General features: G+C 39.6%; 1 protein-coding gene across 1 annotated transcript in view; it reads left to right on the top strand.

Annotated features, from left to right (window-relative positions):
• Ero1a (endoplasmic reticulum oxidoreductase 1 alpha) overlaps positions 1-19,627 on the top strand; it is a 68,640-nt gene that overhangs the window by 13,792 nt on the left and 35,221 nt on the right. The window contains exons 2-6 of the mRNA XM_045154725.1: positions 2,348-2,467; positions 4,041-4,124; positions 8,752-8,790; positions 11,978-12,051; positions 12,133-12,206. Coding sequence (XP_045010660.1) covers positions 2,348-2,467; positions 4,041-4,124; positions 8,752-8,790; positions 11,978-12,051; positions 12,133-12,206 — 391 coding nt within the window. The remainder of the gene's footprint in view (positions 1-2,347; positions 2,468-4,040; positions 4,125-8,751; positions 8,791-11,977; positions 12,052-12,132; positions 12,207-19,627) is intronic.

Here is a 19,627-nt window from a genome sequence, read left to right as displayed (position 1 = left end):
TTTCTCTCTGTATCTGCCTCTTTCTTTTTCTCTCAAATAAATAAGATAAATTTTAAAAACTGAAAAATTAATTCAGAATTAAGAATCTAAGGTGATATGTGCTCACAATTTTTAGTAGATGTAAAGCCACATTTGCATTTGAAATGAAAATAGATATATGACAAAATATGCAGGTCATATTTCTATAGAATGTGTCAGTTGAAAATAAGACTAGAAAAATTAGTAAGAAGTGTTAGCTTTTGGATATTGCTGTTTCCATTCAAGGTGTTGTTTTTTAGGTTAAAAAAAACTCTATTACTAATTTACAGTGTTCTCAAGTTAACAGTTAATATAGGATTCCACCTATTTCAAAAACAACATGAGAATTCAGTATTTCAGTAAACTTGCTTATTTGCTTCCTTGTTTTAAATTATGTTCTTGTAGGCAGCATTGCCCACAGTATAACCCAGTGTAGGGCACAAAGTAGATATTCAGCACTACAGTAAGGATCTTTCCTGTAACATGATGCTTTTTCTTTAAAAAACTTTTGTTTTGAATCATGAATTGTTACTTAGTGTGAAATTACTTTTAGGTATTTGCCTAGCTCCAAATAAGCATCTAAGTATTTGTATCACAGCTGACAACAACATTGTCTGATTATAATATAACTTCTTTTTTTTTGAGGTAGGGTCTCACTCTAGCCCAGGCTGGCCTGGCACTCACAGTAATCCTCCTACCTCTGCCTCCTGAGTGCTGGGATTAAAGACGTGTGCTGTACCTGGCATAATTTCCTATTTTATCCTAGTGTAGGTACACTTAATAGTTTGATCTGATAAGACATGTATTGAGCATTTGAAAGTCAAGATCGACTTTGTTGTTAGTTTTCCATCAGTGTTTCTGATGATATAGGTAATTTCTTTTTTTAAAAAAAATATTATTTACTTATTAGAGAGAGAGCAGGATGGGGGCAGAGAAAGGGCATACCAGGGCCTTCAGCCACTGTAAACGAACTCCAAACACATGCACCACCTTGTACATCTGACTTATATTTGTTCTGGGGAGCCACACCTGGTTTCTTAGTCTTCATAGGAAAGTGCCTTAACTGCTAAGCCTTCTCTTCAGCCCTGATGATAGGTAATTTCTAAGTACCATTCCAAACCTATAAAATGGCTATGGCCCAGTATTTGGAGGTTGTTAGATTCTTATAGTGTGCGGGGCTCCTTCCTGCTCAGGTAGGTGGTGCCGAGGGAAGGACCAGGCCTGCTGGTTCCTTCCTAGGGGTTGAGGGGATGATGAGCGTCGGACGACCCAGAAACCTCTCCTGGCCACCAGAGAAAAACCACACTGAGTCGGGAGTTTTTTCAATGCAGGAACTCGCAGAAACAACTCACTTTATTACTCTGAGCAGTTGCCTATATCATGTTGGGGACGAAGGTGGGTGGGGATTTTGGGATGTGGGAAGAGGTAAGGACCAATAGTAAACTGTACCTAGCTGGCCAGAGACAGGTCGCCAAACTTTAGCTAGGCTCAGGAAGTTCCACTAGGCCCCACACCTGGGCTTTTCAGAGCTCAACAATAGTGAGTTCCTGCTTCTTGCATAATTCCAGTCTTCTTTTTTAATAATTTTAAAAATATTTTATTATTATTTATTTGAGAAAGCGGCAGAGAGAGGGAGGATGGTCACATCAGGGCCTCCAGCTGCTGCAAATGAGCAACTGGCTTATGTGGGTCCTGGAGAATTGAACCTTGGTCCTTTGGCTTTGCAAAGCAAGCACCTTAACAGCTAAGCCTTCTATCCAGCCCTCATTCCAGTATTCTTTTCACACATCTACCAAGCTGGTCTCTTTCCTACATATCCTCTGAAATTCAAGACTGAGACAGAGAAATATAAGAAAATACAGCCTTAGGAAAGCCAAGAATGAGAATGAAGCCTAGTTTCAGGAATCCTGGGTAGATGTAGGAACGGGGTCTTGGGAACGCACGTAGTGTCTGCACTCTGGCTGCTAGCTCCGCTTCTGTATCTTTTAAAACCTTTCCTCCCCACTACGTGGCTCATGTGCTCATCAGTTAGTTCTCTTGTGGAGCACTATCTGAGTTTCTCTGGGACACTTCCCCCTCTTAATCTAAGTACCCACCTTTGTGAGGTCAGCCATTGTCTGTAGATAGGGTTTCAGGGTTCTAGCTCTGTGTATGTGTACCTGTGTATGATATGAGAAGTTGCATCAAACCCCATCTTAGAAAATTATGATGGGGAGGGAGGATAAGGCAGGGTTTGTCAAGTAGGAAGCTTTTTCATAGTAACTATGTGAGGAAGAACTTGGTTGCATCCAGGGCATTTTAATGGAATGTTTCATTTTCCTTGGAACAGGTGAGTGGTTACTTGGATGATTGCACCTGCGATGTCGAAACCATCGATAGATTTAACAACTACAAACTTTTTCCACGGCTGCAGAAGCTTCTTGAAAGTGACTACTTTCGATATTACAAGGTACTTTTAGTTTTTATATGACTACTTTTTTCAGGTTTAGAGAGAGCTTGTTAGATTAAGAGAAGGAAAGAGAAAAAAAGTACAGCCACATGGAAGGAAGGAGGGCGAACAGAGCCCCTGTGGGAATAGGAGGCCTCTTTTCTGGATGAAGCGGGGGCTTACCAGAACAGGGACCTGGAAGTTCAGGAGAGATGCACAGTCAAAACAGAGCACGTGAGCTTACTTTAAATGGATCATTTTCTTAAGAATCATAAACTTAAAAAATGTGATTGAAACAAATTAGTATCTGGGACCAGTATGGGGTTTAGTAGGAAGTTTTGACTTGTAAGTGAACTGTATGGCTCTGAAACCACCATTGGTTAGTTTTAATTTCAGTAACAGTTCTGTATTTAGAGTTAGAAAATAGGTGGTTAAATTGAAGTTAAAATATAAACTAATAGATTCAGAATTTTGTCAAACATTAGGTTAGTTAATTAAAATAAGTAAATTTTTTAAAGGCAATTGCTGCCATGCCCGGCTTTTAAAAAATTTTTTAAATTAATTTTAATTTTATTTATTTGAGAGAGAGAGAATGAATGGGCACACCAGGGCATTCAGCTGCTGCAGACGAACTCTAGAAGCATGCGCCCCCTTGTGCATCTGGCTTATTTGGGTCCTGGGGAATCCAACCTGTGTTCTTTGGCTTCATAGGCGTGTGCCTTATTTGCTAAGCCATCCCTCCAGCCCAACGAAAATTTTTTTTAGACAAACCATTTTTGACCCATATTATTTTCATACTTGTAGCTTATCTTGAGAAAAGTAATGGAAGTGTTTAGAAAACCTGTTCTGTGAAGTATTTGGGTGTAGTTTGTGTTCCCAAGTCTCATTGTCCTCTACTTAGTGTTTCTTGACTTAGAAATAGCAGTAGAGCTGGGCGTGGTGGCACACACCTTTAATCCCAGCACTCAGGAGGCAGTGGTAGGAGGATCACCGAGAGTTTGAGGCCACCCTGAGACTACATAGTGAATTCCAGGCCAGCCTGAGCTAGAGGGAGACCCTACCTCGGAAAACCAAAAAAAAAAAAAAAAAAAAAGCAGTAGAGCAGTAAGATATGAGCTACTTTGACTCCTAGTTGCTGTCTGTTTAGGCTCTGCTCAATAGCAGTCTGTTTTTTTGACCAAGTCCATCAGTTTAGCAGCAATAAATAAACAAACAAATATATGTATGTATAAATGTGTATATATATGTGTGTGTGTATTTATATATAAATATATATATATATATATATATATATATATATATATATATATTTTGCTTGCTTGTTTGTTTTTTTGAGGTAGGGTCTCATTGTAGCTCAGGCTGACCTGGAATTCACTATGTAGTCTCAGGGTAGCCTCAAACCCGGCTACCAGCCCCATATTTATAGTCAGTAAAACTTGACAACAGGTACATGAAATTAATAGGGTAATTACAGATAATACTAATATATATATTATATCATTATATATAATATATACATTATAGCATTATAATTTAGCAGTTATCAACTATAACCTCAGGATTTTAAGTTTTATACCTTCTTTTTCTATTGTAGGTGAATTTGAAGAGGCCATGTCCGTTTTGGAATGATATCCACCAGTGTGGAAGAAGGGACTGTGCTGTCAAGCCTTGTCACTCAGTAAGAATTGTGTATTTAAAATCTGCGCCATCTTGGTTTATCCACTACAACTTTTTAAAGGGTTGATATAACCAAACAATTTAATCCTGCATAAATATTACATCAAATATCTACATATTACACACTTAAGCTTACAAATATAAAATATCTTTTTTTTTTTTTTTTACTGCAAATGAACTCTAGATACATGCATTACCTTGTGCATCTGTCTTTACATGGGTAATGGGGAATTGAACCTAGGTTCTTAGGCTTTGCAGGCAGGTGCCTTAACTGCTGAGCCATCTCTCCAGTTCTTCTTTTCTTCCTCTTCTCCTCCCCCTCCCTCTTCCTTCTTCTTCTTCCTTCCTCCTCTTTTTCCTACCTCCTCCTCCATCTTCTTCCATCCTTTCCTTCTCCTCTTTCTTCTTCTTTTTCCTCTTTTCTTCTCCTCTTCCATCTTCTTCCTTCCTCCTCCTTCCTCTTTCTTCTTCCTTCTCCTTCTCTTCCTTCCTCTTCTTTTTCCTCCCTCCTCCTTTTTCTTTTTTCCTCCTCCTCCCTCTTCCTTCCTCCTCCTTCCTCTTTTTCCTCCTTCCTCCACCTTCCTTCCTTCCTTCCTTCCTTCCTCCCTCCCTCCCTCCCTCCCTCCCTCCCTCCCTCCCTCCCTCCTTTCTTTTTATTTATTTTTTTGAGCGAGCGAGAGAGAAACAGAGGGAATGGGCACACCAAGGCCTTTCAGCGGCTCCAGATGCGTTCGCCCTCTTGTGGGCATGCGTGGCATTGCATGCTTGTGTCACTTGCGTGCCTGAAGGATTCCAACAGGAGTTCTTAGGCTTTGCAGGCAAGCGCTTTAACCACTAAGCCATCTCTCCAGCCCCTCTTTTCTTTTTCTTTTTAAAAGGTTATTGCTAACAACATGTTTCACATGGTTACATCATGTATTGGTACCTTCTTTTCCCCCATCTCTGCCAGTGCCTTGTGCCTCATGCCTTTCCTTTGGGCATGCTCTTCGGTGGGGTTGCAGGTATTCCCCATGGGGTTGTGGGGCCTCTGGATCTCTGCTTTGGTATGTGTTGAGTATTGTCAGGGTCTGTCTCCTTCACCCTGGTGCTGATTACCAGGTTCAGCATGGAAGCAGCCCTCTCGTTCATCTCCCCAGTTCCTCTGGATTTAGCTGTGGCCTGGCTGAAGTGCAGGGGTCGCTATCTCCTCCCATTGCACTACCTTTCTGCCTGGTGCGCACCCTCCGGTACGGGCTCCTTTTCTCCTTTTCTTTTTTTTCCCCCTTTGGCTTTTGAGGTAGGGTCTCACTCTAGCTCAGGCTGACCTGGAATTCACTATGTAATCTCAAGGTGGCCTTGAACTCACAGTGATCCTCCTACCTCTGCCTCCCAAGTGCTGGGATTAAAGGTGTGTGCCACTATGCTTGGTTACAGACTGAATGATTTTTCTTCTTCTTCCTCTTCTTCCTCTTTCTCTCTCCTACTTCCTCTCTCCTCCTCCTCTTCTTTCTTCTTCTTCTTCATGTGTTTTTGTTTTCTAAGGTAGGGTCTCACTGTAACTCAGGCTGACCTGGAATTAACTATATAGTCTCAGGGTGGCCTTGAAGTCATGGTGATCTGGGATTAAAGGTATGCACCACCACACCAGGCTGCTCTTATTTTTTTCAGCTTCTACACTTATAGGCAATAAGCCATGATAATTCCCTCCCCTTCACAAATCCACACTCTTTCATATCCCCTCCCTCTCTCCATTAGTCTCATTTTAATTTTGATGTCATCATCTTTTCCTCCTATTTGGAGGGTCTTGTGATACTGAGACTAGTTTCTGTCTGGAAAGTTGCATTGTAAGGAGTGGTACCCTTCCTTTGGCTCTTACATTCTTTCCACCATCTCTTCTGTAGTGGACCCTGAGCCTTGGATGTGTGATAGAGATGTGTCATTGCTGAACATTTCTTCCAGTACTATGGTGCCTTTTGAGTCAGCCCAGTGGTCACTGTCAATTGAAAAGAGAAGCTTCTCTAACTAAAAGTGAGAGTAGCATTAATATATGGGTATGAATATTAAGCAAAGTGTTTGCAGGGCAGTTTGGTGGGCATAATATAGGCATTTAGCCTGACAAGAGCAGGAATTACATTCCTAATGCTCATGACCTCCCTCACCATACGCTTTTGATTAGGTTTTCAGGACCAGGCAGGTATTCCCTCCCATAGAGCAGGCCTCCAGTCCAATTAAAGAGCAGTTGGTTTCCCCCATAATAGACATGCCACTGTTGAACATATTGACTCATAGACAATGGTTTTGATGCCTGTACTTTTTTTTTTCTTGAAGTAATAAGATGGAGAGAAGGCTTTTCTCTCTCTTTTTACAAATTTTTTATTTTTCTCTCGAGGTAGGGTCTCATTCCAGTCTAGCCAGACTCACCTGGAACTACAGAATGAGTTAATCCTAGCACTCGGGAGGCGGAGGTAGGAGGATCCCTGTGAGTTGGAGGCCACTCTGAGACTACTAGTGAATTCCAGGTCAGCCTGGACTAGAGTGAAACCCTACCTTGAAAAATGAAAGAAAAAAAGAAAAGAAAAGAAAAGAAAAGAAAAGAAAAGAAAAGAAAATGAGAGGGAGAGGAGTATCATTTACTGTAGAATGTACTTTGGTTTCAATAATAATGTTTTGTGCCATTTACATTATTCTAGGACCTGGTTTATAAGCTTAGCTCTGGCCTTGCGAAGCTGGTAGTTAGTAGAGAAGAGAAACGCTAACTGATGATTTCAGCGCAAATGTCGTGTCCTGATAAAGGGTATACCGATGGTATGTACTCTGAGGACAGAGAGGAAGGGGGCACGAAGGAGCTGGCTGAGAGGAGCAGCGCTCCAGGTGACAGTAAGGGGATGATACATCTATTTTCCTTGTAGGACAAGTCTGGCCTCCACTGACAGATAGATCTTAGTAGGGTGTTGTGTCATAACCAAAGAGTGAATAAAGGTCATTTCAAGTGTCTTGTAATACTTGTCACAGCTTACTCAGTCTGCTGCCATACCTAGCATTTCTAGTGAGCATTTATGATAATATTGACATCCCAGTATTCTTTTTCTGGTTTTTTGAGGTAGGGTCTCCCTCTAGCCCAGGCTGACCTGGAATTTACTATGTAGTCCCAGTGTGGCCTCAAACCCACAGTGATCTCCTACCTCTGCCTCCCCAGTGCTGGGATTAAAGGCATGTGCCACCATGTATGGCTCAACATTTATTTTTTTAAACACAGAAATTAAACAGTTTTAGATACAATGATTTGGCCAACAGTTCAGGTTATGCTCTGTGACCCACCAGGTGGGAAGGAGACAGTAGAAGCAGACGTGTACTTCCTTACACTTCACACTTTGAGACGATGTCTCTTACTTTGCACCCGGATTCCAGAGAAGATCTGAGTGAGGCTGGAGTCTTCCTATAAGGACAGTCATTTATTCCTTTTGCAGTTCATCAAAATATGCTTCTTTCACCATAATTATTAAGTGACCAATGAGAAAAAGAGTCACAACATCCACTGTTAGTCTGGGAATAAGAAATGAGCCCTTTTTGCAAATTAATTTGACAAATGTGTGAGAAAAATTAAAAAAGGCACATCTCTTTTGACCTAGTATTTCTACTAGGAATGTCACTGAGTAATGTAACTGGACAGATACTCAAAGATAACTGTACAGCAGCATCACATATCACAAATACATTAATTTTGCTAAAATCAATCAATCAATCAATCTATCTATCCATCCACACACACACACATACACATACACATATATGTATATACCCACACATATATATGTAGCTGTTCATTATATGGAAAAAAATAGAAACAGTTGGGAAAGAATATAAATTGATCTAGTTCAAAGTTTGGAAAGCGCACAGTAAGGTGCTGGTCTGTGTGTGTCCTTGGAAATCACTAGCATTGATTTGCACTCTATAGTTGACTGAGGTCTGTTCATTTTTACCTACTCACAGCATCACTTTGAAATAAGCAGATAGTCAGTACGAGGCCAGCAAGACAGAAACTAGTTTCCTAGCAAAGAAAAAGGGCTTTAAAACAAAACAAAACAGTTGATTTTGGGCTGAGAGATGGGTTAGTGGTTAAGGTGCTTGTCTGTAAGCCTAAGAACCCCATGTTTGACTCTTTAGGTCCCATGTAAGCCAGATGCACAGAGTGACACAACATAGACAAGGTGGCGTGCTCATCTGGAGTTCGAGTGCGGTGGCTGCAGGCCTCGGCACGCCAGTTCTCTTTCTCTTGCTCTCTCTCTTTTTATCTTTTCATCTCTCTCACAAAAAAAAAAAACAACCAAACAAGAAACAAAACAGTTGATTCTAAGAGTGGGGCAAGAAACACAGCAAAAATGCTACCCATGACTGCTGGAATAATTTCCAAGGTAAAGTTAGTACTCAGTGGATCTCCTTATGGCTAGACATGGGACCATTTGAACATCGCAAAGAATAATGGCTAAGTTACCATTACTGAATATTCATAATGTAATTAAAAATCGTCCAACCCTTCTCGCTTAAAAATAGTTGCTTCAGTAATTTGTTTTTGAAGTTTGTCAATCATAGGAATTTACTTTTTTTCCCTGAAGATAAAATGGCATCCAGAATTTTGTTTTTTTTTCCAGGATGAAGTTCCTGATGGAATTAAGTCTGCCAGCTACAAGGTGTGTACATATGCCTGTTGATGTTGAGGAAAGCTGCACTCCTTGACATCTGTTACCTTGCTTCCGTGCTCTCTCTCTCTTTTTAAAATTTTTTGATTTAAAATATTTCTTCATGTTTGTGTGTGATGAAGTGCTTTTTTGGTTCTCTCTCTCTGTGTGTGTGTGTGTGTGTGTGTGTGTGTGTGTGTGTAGACTAGAGGTTGATGTTACCATGTCTGGCACATTTTATGGGTGCTAGGGATCAGAACTTAGATCCTCATGCTTTCACGCAACTGAACTCTCTCCCCATCTCTCTGCTGTGAAATCCCTTGTATTTATATTTAATGATTTAATTATTTTTATTTTATAAAACATTAATAAAAGCACAGAAAATGACATTTATTTATCATCTAGTAATTACTAGTGTATACATTAATTTCGTTTTATGTGTACCTTCTATTCCATTTTTCCAGTTATTTTAAGGCCAATCTCAGATTAATCATTTTGCTTATGATTGATATACAACACAACTTTTTCTTTTTTTTACAATCACAGCTTTCAACAAGGTAAATGCCATATTGAACTTCTCTCAAAGACTAGAACTTATAAAATATAGGGGTAAAAATATTTGGGCATACTTAATAAGCAATATTTTGTCAGTTAAATGTCTACAGAGAAGAGTCAGCTGAAATTATTGATAATTTTAAATTGATTGTAAAATTATAACTTAAAGGTTATGGCAATTTTGTGGAGAATTTAAAATGATAGTAAAAACGCTCTTCAGAAACATGCTAATAAAGTAATGAGATATGTAATGAAGCTGATTATATTATTATGTAATAACTAAAAATACTTAAAATTTTTTTTTATTTCTTTGAGAGAGAGAGATATAGAAACAGGCAGAGAGATAGAGATAGAGATAGATAGATAGATAGAGAGAGAGAGAGAGAGAGAATGGGCATGCCAAGGCCTCCAGCCACTGCAAATGAACTCCAGATGCATGCACCCCTTGTGCAGCTGGCTTATCTTGGTCCTGGGGAGTCGAACTTGGGTCCTTTGGCTTTGCAGGCAAGTGCCTTAACCTCTAAGCCATCTCTCTAGCCCAATACTTTTATTTTTAGTATTTATAAAATTATAATAAGGTTTTAATATGTATTATGCATAGGTATGTTATTTTTTGCATAATTTTTTTTTTTTTTTTTTGAGGTAGGGTCTCCTTCTAGCCCAGGCTGACCTGCAATTCACTATGTAGTCCACAGTGACCTTAAACTCACGGTGATCCTCCTACTTCTGCCTCCCATGTGCTGGGATTAAAGACGTGCGCCACCATGCCTGTTTTAAATTTTGTTTTTATTTTTAATTTTTATTTATTTATTTGAGAGTGACAGACAGAGAAGGAGAGAGAGAGAGAGAATGAGTTAGTGTGCCAGGGCCTCCAGCCACTGCAAACAAACTCCAGACGCGTGTGCCCCCTTGTGCATCTGGCTAACTTGTGTCCTGGGGAGTCGAGCCTCAAACCGGGTTCCTTAGGCTTCACAGGCAAGCTCTTAACCACTAAGTCATCTCTCCAGCCCTTGTTTTTATTTTTTAAACACATTATTTATTTATTTATTTGAAAGAGACAAGCAGATACCAGGGCTGCATATGGACTCCAGATGCATGTGCCACTTTGTGAATCTGGCTTTACATGTGCAAGCAAGCACCTTTAACCCCTGAGCCATCTCAGCCATCTGCCCAGCTCTTGTTTGGTTTTGATGAGCTTTTTTTTTTTTTTTTAAATTTTTTTATTTATTTAAGAGCGACAGACACAGAGAGAAAGACATATAGAGGGAGAGAGAGAGAATGGGCGCGCCAGGGCTTCCAGCCTCTGCAAACGAACTCCAGACGCGTGCGCCCCCTTGTGCATCTGGCTAACGTGGGACCTGGGGAACCGAGCCTCGAACCGGGGTCCTTAGGCTTCACAGGCAAGCGCTTAACCGCTAAGCCATCTCTCCAGCCCCTTGATGAGCTTTTTATTGATACTTACTGTACATAGTGATTGGCTTCATACAAATATTTCTTTCAAATATGTTATGTACTTTTTTTTTTTTTTTTTTTCTTAGGCAAGGTCTCACTGTAGTCCAGGATGACCTGGAACTCACAGTGTAGCCTCAGGCTGACCTTCAACTCACTATGGGACTAATGATATACCTATGTTGTGTACTTTCATATATATTTTCAACTTTTTATTTTGAAATAATTTCCAATTTACAAAATGTTGTAAGATTAGCATAAAGAGATTTTTTTATACATTGGAGATTCACTAACTTTATATATTTTTAGTATATTTGTTTTGTGCTTTTTCCACGTATGTTTTCTGAGCCATTTGATTATATGTTAAGTAGATCATATCCTTTTACTCTTTAATATTTCATTATGAATGAGAGAATTTTTTAAACTTTTTATTGACACTTTTCATACATGAGCATTGGGAATTTTAAAACGTTTGCAGTTTAGCTGTCTTACATATTGACCAATATAATGAAACAAAGTTGTTATTCAATAAATAAATATTTCAAAAAGTCATATCGTTTTTTCAGGGTTCCCTAAAACTGAGATCATTTCCATTCTTTTAGTGTTCAGTTATCTTTTTTTGTTTGCTTATTTGTTTTGTTTTTTTGAAGTGGGGGTCTCACTCTAGCCCAGGCTGACCTAGAATTCACTATGTAGTTTCAGGGTGACCTCAAACTCATGGTGATCCTTCTGCCTCTGCTTCCCAAGTACTGGGATTAAAGGTGTGTGCCACTATGTCTGGCCTCCTCAATTATTTTTATATTTTTAATATTTTATTTATTTATTTATGAGAGAGAAAGAGACAGATACAGAGAAATAGAGAATGGACATGCCAGGGCTTCTAGCCATTGCATACAAACTCCAGACACGTGTCCTCTTGTACATCTGGCTTGTGTGGGTCCTGGGGTTTCGAACCTGGATCCTTAGGTGTTGCAGGCAAATGCTGTAAATGCTAAGCCATTTCCCCAGTCCCCCCTAAATTATTTTTTAAAAGCTGTTTAGGACAGGTGTGATGTCACATAATTGTAATCCCTGCATTTGGAAGACTGAAACAGTGGGCTCATAATGAGACCCTGTCTGAAATATAAAAACAAAACAAAACAAAACAAAAAGCTTTAAAATATAATAAGTTCTATTTATTTTCTCTTCCATTTAGTATTCTGAAGAAGCTAATCTTATTGAAGAATGTGAACAAGCTGAACGACTTGGAGCAGTGGATGAATCTCTGAGGTGATTTATCTTTATCCATACCTTTTCCTTCTATGTCACATGTACTTGAAAAAAGAATGACATGGTTTTCTTTGTTTGAAGTGAGGAAACCCAGAAGGCTGTACTGCAGTGGACCAAGCATGATGATTCCTCAGACAGCTTCTGTGAAGTTGACGGTACAACATTTGTTATAGTATACATCCCTTCCTCTTCTTTCTTTCTCCCCTCCCTCCCTCCTTTTCTCCTTCTTGTCCTCCTTTCTTTCTGCCCTCCCTCCTTCTCTCCTGTCTGCCTTCTCTCCCTCCCCTCTCCTGTGTTTTTCATATATAAATATATATATATTTTTTTGTAACATGTGATTGGAGATTGAACCTAGTACCTTATATATGCTAGGCAAGGACTCTACCACTGAGCTACATCTACAAGTCCTCAGTTTCTCCTCTTTTCTTTTCTTCATTATTGTTGTTATACTAGGGATTGAAACCAGGGCCTTATATGTATGTGCTAGGCAGGTGCTCTAACACTGAGCTGTATCCCCAACCCAAAAAATTTCTTTGAAATTATTCTTTTTTTTTTTTTTGTTTTTTCGAGGTAGGGTCTCACTCTGGTCCAGGCTGACCTGGAATTAACTCTGTCATCTCAGGGTGACCTTGAACTCATGGCAATCCTCCTACCTCTGCCTCCCGAGTGCTGGGATTAAAGGCGTGCGCCACCACGCCCGGCTCTGAAATTATTTTTAACATCTCATTTGTAACAGTTTGGACATTTCTTCATAAAGCTAAGCATAGAACTATCATGGAACTTAGAAGCACCACTCCTAGGTATATACCTCAAATAAATTGGATAGACATAGGTAAACCAATATTCTGTACACCATCATTCAATTGCCAAAAGGTAGATGTGATCCATTGACACATTGATCAGGTGAATGAATTAGCAAAGTGTGGTGAATATGTGAAATGGACTACTGTTGAGGCATAATCATGAATGTAGTGGCCTGGATAGATGACTCAGGTGTTAAAGGTGCTAGCTTGCTTAGTCATAATGGCCTGGGTTCTGCTCCTCAGTACCCATGTGAGGCCAGATATACAAAGTGTTACATGCATCTGGGATTTATTTACAGTGGCACGAGGCCCTGGTGTACCCATATTTCTCTCTTTCTCTTTCAAGTGAATAAATAAAATATAAAAATGAATGACACATGCTACAACATGAACAAATATTGAAAACTTGCTAAATGATATAAGCCAAACACAAAGGACAAGCTGAGTCTCCTTATATGAAGTAGCTATGGTAGTCAGATTCATGGAGACAGAGTAGATCAGAGGTTACTAGAGGTGCTGGGCATGGCAGATGAGGAATTAATTGTTAAATAATTTCAGAGTTTCTGTTTGGGGTAATGGAAAAGTTTTGGAAACAAAGTGCCACTGATTACATAACGTTGGACTATAACTAACACTGCTTAGTGTACACTACATGTGGTTGAGCTAGTAAGTTTTATTAGGTTTGTGTTACTACCATAAGAAGAGTTTATAAAGGGTTGGAGAGATGGCTTAGCAGTTAGGGCACTTGCCTGCAAAGCTAAAGGACCCAGGTTTGATTCTCCAGGACCCACGTAAGCCAGATGCACAAGGTGCACTGTAATCAAACTCCAGATGTGCGTGCCACCTGTGTGCATGTGTGACACTGTGTGCATGTGTCACCTTGTGTATCTGGCTTACATGGGTTCTGGGGAGTCCTCAGGCTTTGCAGGCAATCATCTTAACCACTAAGCCATTTCTCCAGCCCAATCTTCCTTTTTCTAAGTTGGATCATCAGTCTTAATTGGTTTAAGCAAAATTTCACTAAATTTGAGTTTTAATATCCTCTGTAGTTTTATTGTAGTGGATTAATGATCTTCTAAATTAGTGAAAAGAATGATACAGATTATTTGAATTACAAGATGTAGCCTATAATCCCCAAACAAAAAAGGAAAAGGGAAAAGGTTTATTTTTAATTCCAAAGTGAAAGTAGGCACAGACTTGTTTTCCTTAATTGGAAACATGCCCATGTTTTGACACATACATATCTATAATGCCTTATTTCTAGTTCTAAAATCTGAAAACTCTAAAATGAACATTTTCTCCTTAGTTTAACACAGATTCATTTAGTGTGAATATTCATGTTTTTCTAGAAATATCTCTATGTGTATATGAATTTTTATTTATTTTTACTTAAAAAAATTTAAGGCCAAAGGACCTTGGTTTAATTCCCCAGGACCCATGTAAGTCAGATGCACAAAGTGGTAGATGGGTCTGGAGTTTGTTTGCACTGTCTGGAGGCCCTGGTGTGTCCATTCTCTCTCACTCTGCCTCTTTCCCTTTCTCAAATAAAATAATAATAATAATAAAAAATTTAGAGTGCTAGGTATCAAACCCAGGGCCTTGTCTATGCCAGGCAAGTGCTTTCTGTTAAGCTATACCCCAACCCCATGGTTTTAATTTGGATTTCTGATAATAACTATTATTGCTACCTGGAAACTTCTTTATTTCCAGGCTCTTAAACTACTGTATTATCTCTTCTGTCATTCTAGTTGATGTCTGAGCTATGTTCCCTCCCAGCCCTGTTTGGAAATGGATACCCCAGGCCCTGGTGGGATACATGCCATAGTACTCTATTATCTTCATAAAGTCTAACATTCTCAATTCCTATCCTCATTTGGTCTTGTGATATTGTATGAAGGTTTGCAGACGTAAACCAAAGTTCAGAATAGGAAAAGGAGACTAAATGATCTCCCAAACTCCTTATTTCATCATCTTTATAAAAACTTATGCATGTGAAGATGGCGGCGTAGGTACCACGCCAAAGTAGCCTGGGGGGGAAAAAAGATCAAAAAAACTCAGCAAAATATACACTTTTACTAAAAAGTGAGGTGTATAGGAAATTGAAGCAGCAGCGGAGAAGTAGGAGAGATCTACAGCATCCAGAGCCCGCACAGGCGGGAAAAGCGGCGGCGGCGCAAAGAAAGCCGCCAGGCTCGGCTCGAGCCGCAAGAAAAGCCAAGTGCGGGAGCTTCCCCTGACATTGCGCTCTCCGCAACTCGGGAAACGTGAGGGGAGAGCGGCAGCAACGGAGGAGCAGACCGTGAGGTAGAAGAACACGTGGAGCAGCAAGAGAACCGGAGCAGCTGCGGCTCCCTCCCCTCCCCCACCGCCTGAGCCCAGCTCCGGCGAACAGAGCAGCGGCCCCGGGACCCGGCCACGCCAACCTGACCCAAGCAGGAGCAGAGTTCCGCAGCAACATCAGCGGCTTCAGCACCGGTAACAGCGGCCCAAGCAGCAGCAGACCAAGGAGCGGCAGAAGCTTCAGCTGCTGACAGACCCAGTGGGGGAGCTGATCTGCAGGGCTACACTTGCCAGGCTTGGCTTGCCCCCCAGGAAAAGCCAGTGCCCAGCTCCAGAAATCACAACAGCAGTCCAACGACCCAGGCAGCAACTTGACTGAGACCAAACTCATCCAAGGTAACTGGGCTTGCACCAGGGAAGGGTCTCATTTGGTCACAAGCTGACTTGGATCCCTCAACAGACCAGAAATCTTAACCTCTATGTTCATAGAGGATCTATAATAACTACTCTGGCATACATACTTGGGGCTGTTTTTGACTGAATGGGTACAGTGTTTAGTTAACTTTTAGAATCTACCTGTATTTTATTCCACTCAGCCTACTTGAATACTCCCATAGCAGGGAAACTCAACCCCTAGGAGCACCTTTGTAGATACTCTCAGAGTCTTAAGAGCCACATCTAACACCTCAAGCTCCTACCCTGAAAATATATAACATCAAACCAATTGATACAGCTAAGAATACCCAGGTAGCTAGAAAATCCAAGCATTAACTTAATCCAAGATGCAAAAATATATACATTATAACACAAGAAACACTAAAAAGCAAGACGATATAAATCCACCTAAAAGTATTAATGCATCAGCAATGACCTCCAGTGAGAACGAGTTAGAGGAAATGCCTGAGAAAGATTTCAAAAGAATGATTGTAAATATGCTCAAAGAAGTCAGAGAACAAATCAAAGGAGTCAAAGAGGAACTTAAAGAGGAAATCAAAGGAATCAAAGAAGATGCAGGACACCAATTTCATGAAATAAAGAAGGCAATACAAGACATAAATAAGGAAATAGAAATAATAAAGAAAAACCAGTCAGAATACTAGCAATGAAGAACACAGTTAATGAAATAAAAAACTCTGTAGAAAATCTCACCAGTAGAATGGATGAAGGAGAGGATAGAATATCTAAGCTAGAAGAGCAGGTGGCAGATCTAATACAGGCCAACAAAGAGAAAGACAAACTTATAGGAAAGTATGAGTGGGAATTTCAAGATATTCGGGACACTATGTAAAGATCAAATATTAGAATTCAGGGCATAGTAGAAGGAGAAGAAGTCCACTCCAAAGGCATAGTAGGTGTCTTCAACAAAATCATACAAGAAAATTTTCCCCAAATTGGGAAAGAGGTGCCAATACAGATAACAGGAAGCCTTTAGAACCCCAGCCAGACAAAACATGGAAAGAACCTCTCCTCGCCATATTATAATCAAACTTCCAAATACACACACCAAAGAAAAAATATTGAAAGCAGTTAGAGAGAAAAATCAAGTTACCTACAAAAGTAAGCCCATCAGAATTACAGCAGATTATTCAACACAAACTTTTTTTTAAAAATTTTTTATTTATTTATTTGAGAGCGACAGACATAGAGAGAAAGACAGATAGAGGGAGAGAGAGAATGGGCGCGCCAGGGCTTCCAGCCTCTGCAAACGAACTCCAGACGCGTGCGCCGCCTTGTGCATCTGGCTAACGTGGGACCTGGAGAACTGAGCCTTGAACCGGGGTCCTTAGGCTTCACAGGCAAGCGCTTAACCGCTAAGCCAACTCTCCAGCCCTCAACACAAACTTTTAAAGCCAGAAGGGCTAGGAGTGATATATTCCAAGTTCTGAAATATAACAACTGTCAACCAGCGTTACTTTATCCTGCAAAGTTATCCATTCAAATAGACGGAGAAATAAGGACATTCCATGACAAAAGCAGGTTAAAGGAGTTTTGAAGACAAAACCAGCTCTACAGAAAATATGATAGAATCCTCCATGCTGAAGAAAAGGAAAAGCACACATATAAGGAACCTAGAAAAAACAAGCAATACTCAAATACTTGTTAAAAGAGCACAGGTAGAACCGGAACCACAAAAAAAAAAAAAAAAAGGCAAATATAAATACACACCTTTCAATAATATCTCTTAATATCAACGGCCTCAATACCCCAACAAAAAGACATAGGTTTGCAGACTGGGTTAAAAAGCAGGCTCCTACAATTTGTTGTATCCAAGAAACTCACCTTTCTACAAAGGATAGACATTATCTTAGGGTGAAAGGTTGGAAGATGGTGTTTCAAGCAAATGGGCCTAGAAAACAAGCAGGGGTTGCTATCCTAATATCTGACAAGGTAGCCTTCAGTCCAACGTTAGTCAAGAAAGATAAGGAAGGTCACTTTATATTGATAAAGGGCACACTCCAACAGGAGGACATTACAATCCTAAACATATATGCACCTAACATGGGGGCTCCCAAATTTATCAAAGAAACACTATTAGAACTAAGGTCACAGATAACACCAAACACAGTGGTAGTGGGTGACTTTTAACACCCCACTCTCACCAATTGACAGATCATCCCGGGAAAAAATAAACAGAGAGGCATCTGGACTAAATGAGGTCATAGAAGGAATGGACTTAACAGATATATACAGGACATTTCATCCAAAGGCTGCAGAATATACATTCTTTTCAGCAGCACATGGAACATTCTCTAAAGTAGACCATATATTAGGACACAAAGCAAATCTTAACAAATTCAGGAAAATTGAAATAATTCCTTGCATTCTATCTGACCACAATGGAATTAAACTACAAATCAGTAGCAAGAAAGGCTATAGAGCATAAACAAAATCATGGAAACTGAACAATACAATACTAAATGATGAATGGGTCAATGAAGAAATCAAAAAGGAAATCAAAAAATTTATAGAGTCAAACGATAATGAGCGCACAACATACCAAAATGTCTGGGACACAATGAAGGCAGTTCTAAGAGGTAAATTTATAGCCTTAACTGCCTATGTTAAGAAATTAGAAAGGTCGCAAGTAAATGACCTAATGCTTCGCCTTAAAGCCTTGGAAAAAGAAGAACAAGGCAAACCAAAAGTCAATAGATGGGAAGAAATAATAAAGATTAGGGCAGAAATTAATGAGATAGAAACAAAAAGAACAATCCAAAGAATTAATGAAACAAAGAGTTGGTTCTTTGAAAGGATAAACAAGATTGATAAACCCTTAGCAAATCTGACCAAAAGAAAGAGAGAAGAGACACAAATTAATAAAATCAGAGATGAACAAGGTAACATCACAACAGATGCCAGAGAAATTCAAAAAATCATAGGGACATACTATAAAAGCATATACTCCACAAAGTATGAAAATCTGAAAGAAATGGATGATTTCCTTGATCTATATGACCTACCTAAATTAAATCAAAATGAGATTAATCACTTAAATAGACCTATAACAAACATGGAGATCCGAACAGTTATCAATAATCTCCCAACTAAAAAAAGCCCAGGCCCGGATGGATTCACTGCTAAATTTTACCAGACTTTTAAGGAAGAGCTAACACCATTGCTTCTTAAGCTTTTCCAGGAAATAGAAAAGGAAGGAATTCTACCAAACTCCTTCTATGAGGCCAGCATCACCCTGATACCAAAACCAGGCAAAGATAGAACAAAAAAAGAAAATTACAGACCAATCTCCCTCATGAACATAGATGCAAAAATTCTCAACAAAATATTGGCAAACAGAATAGAAGAGTATATCAAAAAGATCATTCACCCTGACCAAGTAGGCTTTATCCCAGAGATGCAGGGATGGTTCAACATACGCAAATCTATAAATGTAATACATTACATAAACGGGTTGAAGGACAAAAATCACATGATCATCTCATTAGACGCAGAGAAAGCATTTCACAAAATCCAACATCCCTTCATGATAAAAGTCCTACAGAGGCTGGGAATAGAAGGAACATATCTCAATATAATAAAGGCTATTTATGACAAGCCTACAGCCAACATATTAGTAAATGGGGAAAAACTGGAAGCTTTTCCACTAAAATCAGGAACAAGACAAGGGTGTCCACTGTCCCCACTTCTATTTAATATAGTTTTGGAAGTCTTAGCCATAGCAATAAGGCAAGAGACACACATAAAAGGGATACAAATTGGAAAGGATGAGCTCAAGTTATCATTATTTGCAGATGACATGATTCTATACATAAAGGACCCTAAAGACTCTACTAGCAAGCTGTTAGAGCTGATCAAAACCTACAGCAATGTAGCAGGATACAAAATGAATACCCAGAAATCAGCCTTCATATTTGCTAACAACAAACACACAGAGGATGAAATCAGAGAATCACTCCCATTCACAATTGCATCAAAAAAAAATAAAAGTACCTTGGAATAAACCTAACCAAGGAAGTAAAGAATCTCTACAATGA

The sequence above is a fragment of the Jaculus jaculus genome, chromosome 7, assembly GCF_020740685.1.
Source record: "Jaculus jaculus isolate mJacJac1 chromosome 7, mJacJac1.mat.Y.cur, whole genome shotgun sequence".
NCBI lineage: Eukaryota > Metazoa > Chordata > Mammalia > Rodentia > Dipodidae > Jaculus > Jaculus jaculus.
Note: the sequence above shows the minus strand (reverse complement) of the source record. Positions and strands in the feature narration are given on the sequence as shown.